We start from the raw sequence: 8,097 nt of genomic DNA on the forward strand, positions 1-8,097 counted from the left end.
TTTATGGCATGTTTAAACTACGCACATCCAAGGCTTAGTGTGTAACTTGATTTCAATAATTTCTAATTTCTCAACAGGAATACAAACCGCCTGGAACTCGTAAGCTTCATAATATACTAGGAGTTGAAACAGGAGGACCAGGTGGACGTCGTGCTGGGGAATCGGGTCATACTGTAGCTGACTACTTGAAGTTCAAAGACCTCATCTTAAGGATGCTTGATTATGACCCTAAGACACGAATTCAACCTTACTATGCCCTACAGCATAGTTTCTTTAAGAAAACAGCAGACGAAGGTACCAACACAAGCAACAGTGTGTCTACGAGTCCTGCCATGGAGCAGTCACAGTCTTCAGGAACCACCTCTAGTACATCTTCAAGCTCAGGTGAGGTTTTCTTATTAAATTATATTTCTGAATCGTGTCGAAGGAGTCTGTCCCAGAGTCTGTCCCAGATGACAGACTTTTGTTTGGCATTTGTTTATTGGCTGGAACAAGTAACTGCTCCAATGAAAAGTTATAAGTAGATTTACAAAAATGTGAGTGATAGGTCCTCTGTTTTTTATCTTGAAGCTATTTAAATCTGTATGTTGTCATTGTTTTACAGCTTACTGTAAATTTTGTATCTCGTGTTGCTGTGATTTTATAGGTGGATCTTCTGGGACAAGCAACAGTGGAAGGGCACGGTCAGACCCCACACACCAGCATCGACATAGTGGTGGACACTTCACTGCTGCTGTTCAAGCTATGGACTGTGAAACACACAGCCCACAGGTATGCACAAGTAGAGCTTTGTCTGATTTATACATTTTTTTCTGAGAATATTAAATCCCTAAAAATAGTTGTATTAGGTTTACATGGCGAGGTTTTGGAACTGGGGAGGTGCAGGGGTGGTCTCTGTGAGCAGAGCCCAGCAGCTGCCCCATGTCAGATCAGAGCCAGCTCCAGCCAGCTCCAAAAGGGACCCACCGCTGGCCAGAGCTCAGCCAGGGAGTGACGCTGTGCGGGCCTCTTGGGGAGCACATTGAAGAAAGGGGAGGGAGTGGGGAAAGTTGCACAGCAGCAACTGGGAGAGAGGGGTGAGAAAATGTAGAAACAACCCTGCAGACCCCAAGGTGAGTGCAGCACGAGGGCAGGAGGTGCTCCAGGCAGGCAGCAGCACTTTCCCTGCGGCCTGTGGAGAGGCCCCTGGTGGAGCAGGCTGTCCCCCTGCAGCCCATGGGTCCCACACGGAGCAGATCTCCACGCTGCAGCCCGTGGAGGAGCCCCCGGTGGAGCAGGTGGATGTGGCCTGGAGGAGGCTGCGGCCCATGGAGAGCCCCCGCAGGAGCAGGCCCCTTTTGTGTAGTCCCCTTCTTGTGTAGTCCTTCGTATGTTAGGTCATTCACTTAGTCAAAAGTACTGTAGGTAGCTGTAAAAATTTCCAATAAATTCTGTGGATGCAAAGGTTTTGTATGAGTTGCAACATGCCAGGTGGGGTGGTCATGTTATCCAGGGCATAAGGGTACACAGAACTACGTATCTTCCAACCCAATGAAGATCTAGCTTGTACTTCAGTGGACTCCTGCTCAAGTTCTTACTTCCATCTCACCGTGTTCATATGCTTCACCAACATTACGACTGGTGTATTAGGAACATTATTAGCTACAAATGATTCAGTAATTTCTTTTTTTTTTTTTAAATACAGATCAGATAAAACCACAAAATACTGTATATTACCTTTGTTTGTTCCTGGAAGAACATTAACTGAAATGTTGTAGTGATTTGCCATTTCTGTTCATCCCTTTTAAAGTTGTAGAATCATTTTTACAGGTATTAAGCAGTAGCCTCCATGCATTACAGTCATGAAAAGAGAACATCATACATGCTTCTTTGCAACTCACAGTTTCTTCTTCTCCCAAGTAGACAATTTAATTTATTCAACAAATGGCTGTGTAGCTAGATCTTGCTACTTTAATAACCTTTAATCAGCAGTGTTGTTCCAGAGGTGTGGGTAGTAATCCTCTAATAGTGTTGGTAGTGTTCAAGATATGAACTGCAACATATTAATTTAGTTTAGCATGCTAAATGTATCCAGAGGCCCTAGTCACAGATTAAGGCCTTAATGTTTGTACAACACCTAGAACCAATATGCTGTTTAAAGCTGCTTCTTTAATTTGGTAGTAAGGTCACGTATAGGACTTTCTTTAACTGCCTGTTTGAAAAAAAAATCAGAATGCAAACTTTAAAAAAAGTTACATGTAGAAACATGTATTAGAATACTCCTTAACTACATGATTATATTTCTAGACTAATTTTGAAACTGCAAGGATTGGGTAACTTATTCAAAAGTTAGCAGAAACATTAATACCTTAATCTCTCTCATATATGGATACATTTGATTAATCATTTCACTTTTTGTTTTGCCTGTTAACATAGGTTCGACAACAGTTTCCTCCTCCAATTGGTTGGACAGCCACTGAAGCTCCTACACAGGTCACTGTTGAAAACCATCCAGTTCAAGAAACCACCTTCCATGTAACCCCTCAACAACAGAATGCATTACATCATCATCACGGAAATAGCTCTCACCACCACCATCACCACCACCACCACCACCACCATCATGGACAGCAAGCCTTGGGTAGCCGGACCAGGCCAAGGGTCTACAATTCTCCAACAAACAGCTCCTCCACCCAGGATTCTATGGAGGTGGGCCACAGTCACCACTCCATGACATCCCTGTCTTCCTCAACTACTTCTTCCTCTACATCTTCCTCCTCTACTGGTAACCAAGGCAATCAGGCCTATCAGAACCGCCCAGTGGCTGCTAATACCTTGGACTTTGGACAAAATGGAGCTATGGACATGAATTTAACAGTCTACTCTAATCCACGCCAAGAAACTGGCATAGCTGGACATCCAACGTACCAGTTTTCTGCTAATACAGGTCCTGCTCATTACATGACTGAAGGACACCTTGCAATGAGGCAAGGAATTGATAGAGAAGAGTCTCCCATGACAGGAGTTTGTGTTCAGCAAAGTCCTGTGGCTAGCTCGTGACTAAACTGAAACTAAGTTTGTTTCTTGTGTGTTTTTATAGAAGTGGTGTTTTTCCAAAAACAAAGTGCAAAGCTGCTTGAATCAGAAGGAGATAAACTCACTGAACCGCTACAGGAGGGCAAAGCTGACTATTTTTTTAGACTTGAAAAGATTGCAAAGGGACAATGAAGTTTTTTTTTTTTTTAAAGAGCCATGTCCGGACCCACCTTAATGAATAGCTTAGTGGTGTTCACCTTTTGCTTCCCCCATTTTAACTCGCCACAACCTAGTCATAGTTTGTTTTTTGGGGGGAGGGTGTTTTTTGTTTTTTTTCTGTCTCATTCAACAGGGGGCTATTGTTAAAATGTTGGCTGTAGTTGCAAACTAGTTTCTTTTTAAAGACATTGCACATGATTTATAAAAAGGCCCTTGAAGATTTTGGGTGGGAGGGGAGTGAGTAATATATATATACGTATATTTTTTTTTTTAGTTCCCCAAACAAACATGGGCACAGAAATGCAGTACTGTAAGGAAGAGGGACCTTCAGATTACACAAATATATATTCTTCAGTTGTAAAAAGGGACGGTTGTAATGGAGTTTGTAAGGCACATTAAGCATGCTAAGTGGCGGTGATCAGAACTCTCCTTATCTGAATCTACTGAGGATCAAAGCAGCAATTGTAATGGGAATCTGTGTGTCTCATATTTTGGAGACCACAGTCAGTTAGTATTGAAATATGACTGGTTTCATAACTAAGGTGCACTGAGAAGCAATCAACGGGTCGGTCCTGGCCAGTCGTGGGGAGGTCTAAGTGGTGGTCTTTGGGAAAACCTTTGGCCTTATGGATTTGGACTCTTAAGTTAGAAGAGCCTACCATTTCAGATGCAATCACTTTTGGACATGCTTTTGCAGACAGTCCTTAATGCTGAAAACACAGAGAATGGGTAATTCAAGAGGCCTTTCTTTTAAAAATAGACTTTTGTGACCCACTTATTGTAAGGTATTGCAAGGTCACTTTGCGTGTGTCATAAAGTTGACTTCCTTATTGGTTGAAGGTCACAGAAGTAGTGGTTTGCGTTTGATGGAAATAGCTACAACTGTGTCCCTTCCTGCTTTTTACTTTTTTCTTTTGCTTTTTCTTGGCACGTGGTTTCTCCACCATTACTTCTGCACAAAGACGTCTTCTGTTCATCCTGAACATTTTTAAAAATGCAGAATTTTATGTGACTGCTTTTTTGCCTCACAATTATGCTGTGAATTTTACAAAAATTTATTTTCTTTTTTGATAATTTATTGTACCAAAGCTGTTTTTATAGCACATAGATGTCTGTAACCAATAATGTAGCAGTTCTGCACTTTGACACAAGGTGTAACTAGACCATTTTTAAATGTCAGTTGAGAATTATGGCTGTACTATTGCTTAAACAAAACTGGAACTGTTGTTGAATTCATAGCCAATACATTTACAGCAATCTGTGTACTGAACATAATAGATTGACATCTACTTCAAGACTATAACATCTGTTACGTTATAAATGTGTTCAGGCTTCTGAAGGTAAAAGGGACACTAGATCCAGAAGCTATGAAACCAGCAGTTGATTCTTGTATTCCTTATTAACATAATTGTAAACTTGAAGGCAAGACCTTGATTGCATGAACAGGTCCAAAATAATAGTCTGAGTAAAGCAAGACACTCACATGAGACCTGAGGTTAGCAGGCTGTATTTAACAGGTGCCTAATTTTTGGGTAATGCTGCCTTAATATAACACAGTCAGCTTGGCAGTTGCAAAATTTATGGGCCCATTCAGAGATTTAGTTGTATAAATAAAAGCTCAGTGAAAACCATCTGAAAGAACAAGGGCAATTCAGTGACTGCCCATCCCAGATTAACACTGTTTGCCCATTATATATTACAGAAGCAGTGATCTACCTCTGCCAGTAAGCCCTTTTAAAAGTTAATTCAGCAGAAAATTCAGAGTTCACACTGGTCAGTTCCATGTGGCTAAGTAATTTTTTTCAGACTAAAAGGTGGACTTTTTTATATACTTACAGTGGCAACACAGCAGCTGGCTACCATGTAGATGGGAATGAATACTTGGGATTACCATTTTTTTTTGTAAATCACAACTTTTTTTTTTTTTAATCAAGTGATCCATATTTCTTTTGTATCGACATGTCAACCCTGTGGATGAAACTTTTTTTTTTTCCTGTTTCTTTTCTTTTTTTCTTAAACTCAGTAATTCAGAGTTTACAGGAATTGGAAGGCTGTCACCTTAAAAACAGGGTGCCGAGTTCAGCAATATCGAAAGGAATCCAGTACTTACTGCTGTCTAGGAATATAAGGGTAATACGAAATCTGGGTAATTTTTGTGTGCGTGGGTTGCCACACCTTAGCAAGCGCCAAAAATGAAGCAGTTTAAAAAAATATCTACGTAAAGAAGAAACCACAAAATCCAGTGCTTCTGCATACTGTGTTATGTTACAGTCCAGTTTTGTGTGCTTTACTACACAGTTTGGTTACAGGACTTCTGTGCATTGTAAACATAAACAGCATGGAAAAGGTTAAATACCTGTGTTCAGATTGTAAGATCTAGTCCGGACTTGCTGTGTATATTGTAACGTTAAATGAAAAAGACAAGCCCTTTGTATTATAGTCATGCAGTCTTATGTATGATAAACAGTTGAATAATTTGTCCTCAGACTCTTTACTGTGCTTTTTGAAAAAAAGAGTAATTTAAGAAAAGAAATGTAAACATAGTAAATCTTCCTATGCAATTAACCTACTCCAAGCCATGGTATGGTAGGTATGATTATACTATAATATGTAAATATCAGATACATTGAAACAGACTTAAAAATATGAAAGTAAAAGTTGGAGGCGTAATGGATAATTTTGAGTTTTTAATTGAAACAGCAAGGTATACAAATCATTGATGTATGAACACAGCTCTGCTTGATTCTGTTTGACTGTATTTGTAGTTTGAGTTGTTTATATTATCATCTGTTAGTTTGAATGTTCTTATACGCACTGCAGCTTTCTACCTAATACAGACTAGCTGATTTTAAGGCCAGAAGTGACCATGGTAATGAAATAATCTGACTGGCATGCCGTTCATTATCTCTAGGATACAATCTAGTTACTTTTGCATCATGAAGTCTGTATCTTTTGGGTGCAATAGAACATGCTTTTTAAAAAAGATAGCCAGTTTCCATATAGGTTCTTCAAGCGTGAGGATTTCTCCATGTCTCCTGAGTGATTCAGCTAGTTCATTTTCCATGCTCGTAGTCCTCCTTTGGTTTCAGAACTGTTTAGTTACAGCTGCTGGCCACCGGATAGCTAGCCGCCTATTAGAATAACTAATAACTACTCTAGGTTTAAACTCTTTCACTTTATTCACATAAAAATATGTTAACTTTAATAACCTATGTAGATGGAGTTCCTTATATCTCTAACTGTAAAGCTTTTATGGCTCTTCTGAAACTTCAGATGTTTTAAAATCCATTCTAACGCGTGGACGTGAGAACTGCATACAGCATTCTGGTAGTAACTTCGGTATTGCTGTGTGCGTGTAGTATGTGCAGGTACATTCTTGAACCTTTCAGTTTATATCTTTGCTTGTTTGTTTATACCTCCAAGGATTGCATTTTAAAATCTTTCAGTCTCAGTTATTTGCATTAAAAGATTGTAAATTTAGATGATTATCCATCATGATTCCTAAGTCCTTTTCAGAACTGCTGCTCTTCCAGGATGTAGTCTTCCATCCTGTAAGTATAATGATGTCTGAATGGGACTGGTTTACGGAAGGGTTGGATTCACCTATAGATGCGACTTGTCTCTGTTTATCACTCTACCATCATTTTCATTAAACCATCGATAAGCTTATATTTTATTAACTGAAAAATCTTAAACTGCTTTGAAGATAAATCCTGTCAAAACATACCTTTTTTTAACAAGGAAGTTATCTAAATCCATAACCTTCTGACACAGAGTGTTTAGTATGTTCTGTGTTGATTTATAGATCAAATTACGTTTCAATAAGGTCGTTGTATGGAACTTCGAACCAGTATGGAAGTGTCTTTCCAGTTAAAATGGCACGAGTAACTAACTACGAAGTAGAGTTATTGCTGAGAATTGATCTCATGAGGATAGTTTGTATGTGATCCAGCATGACTGTGGCGAGTGATGTATTTTTATTTAGAAGAGTGGATATTAGAATTGTGCAATGTCTTATGGCTGCCAAGCAAAGAAAGATGCCTTGCCAAATTGTAGTTTCCTGTTATATACCCCTGTTTCTTTTTCTCATTCTATATAAGCAACCTCTTGTTGAAAACTTTGAAATTGGGATTTATTTCTCCACCTCGCAGTGACAGTTTAACTGTTTGTTCCCTGTTGATTAAGATGCCTTGTTTTTACTTCAACAATTCTCCATATTAGCCTTATCAAATATATATGATCTGCCTAGACCCGAGAGGATATGCACTTTCTGTTGTTTATCATGTTTTATGCTAGATGTTAACAAAGCGTCACCGAGTTCAATCACAAAACAGTCACAGTGACTATCCTTGAGAACCTGAGTGATGCGAGGATGTGATATGCTTCATAAGCCAGACAAAGGTGGAAGTTAAAATTGTGCACTTGAGGCTCCTCAGCTGAATGCAGAGAGAGAATTCAATCACTTCAATCAATGTTCAGAGGTCCTAGAGGGAAAAAGAGTCTTCAGCAGGGATTTGATTTAGAAGAGGGTAAGTGTTGGAATTGAGAGGTTGTTCTGTGTGGAAGGGAGCCTAAACAAGATGGGTAATAGCATAGGGAGGGGAGAGAAATACCTTTAGCCAGAGTGGAATGGTGCAGACCTTAACTGAAAGTGACTGAGACTTTTTTTTAATGCAGATCTCGTACTAAGAAAGCCTGTAAGGGAACCTAAAGGAAGAACTTTATGGCCATGATGAGTGATTTATATGAGTGATTAACACTTCCACTTGAGTGGAAAATACTTTTGTCACAAAAGTTTGGATTCCAGTAATTAAAGTGTGTTGTAACTAGAATGTAGATGTGTATTTTGTTGCAAGGTAGGTC

The 8,097-nt window shown here is 39.3% G+C and overlaps 1 protein-coding gene across 2 annotated transcripts in view; it reads left to right on the top strand.

Moving 5' to 3' along the window:
• DYRK1A (dual specificity tyrosine phosphorylation regulated kinase 1A) overlaps positions 1-6,714 on the top strand; it is a 91,628-nt gene extending 84,914 nt beyond the window's left edge. For both annotated transcript variants that reach the window (XM_080593869.1, XM_080593870.1), the window contains exons 10-12: positions 78-384; positions 647-771; positions 2,416-6,714. In XM_080593869.1, coding sequence (XP_080449995.1) covers positions 78-384; positions 647-771; positions 2,416-3,039 — 1,056 coding nt within the window. In that variant the 3' untranslated portion in view covers positions 3,040-6,714. The remainder of the gene's footprint in view (positions 1-77; positions 385-646; positions 772-2,415) is intronic.
• Positions 6,715-8,097: the final 1,383 nt, after the last annotated feature.

The sequence above is a fragment of the Anser brachyrhynchus genome (assembly GCF_964034855.1).
Source record: "Anser brachyrhynchus genome assembly, chromosome: 1".
NCBI lineage: Eukaryota > Metazoa > Chordata > Aves > Anseriformes > Anatidae > Anser > Anser brachyrhynchus.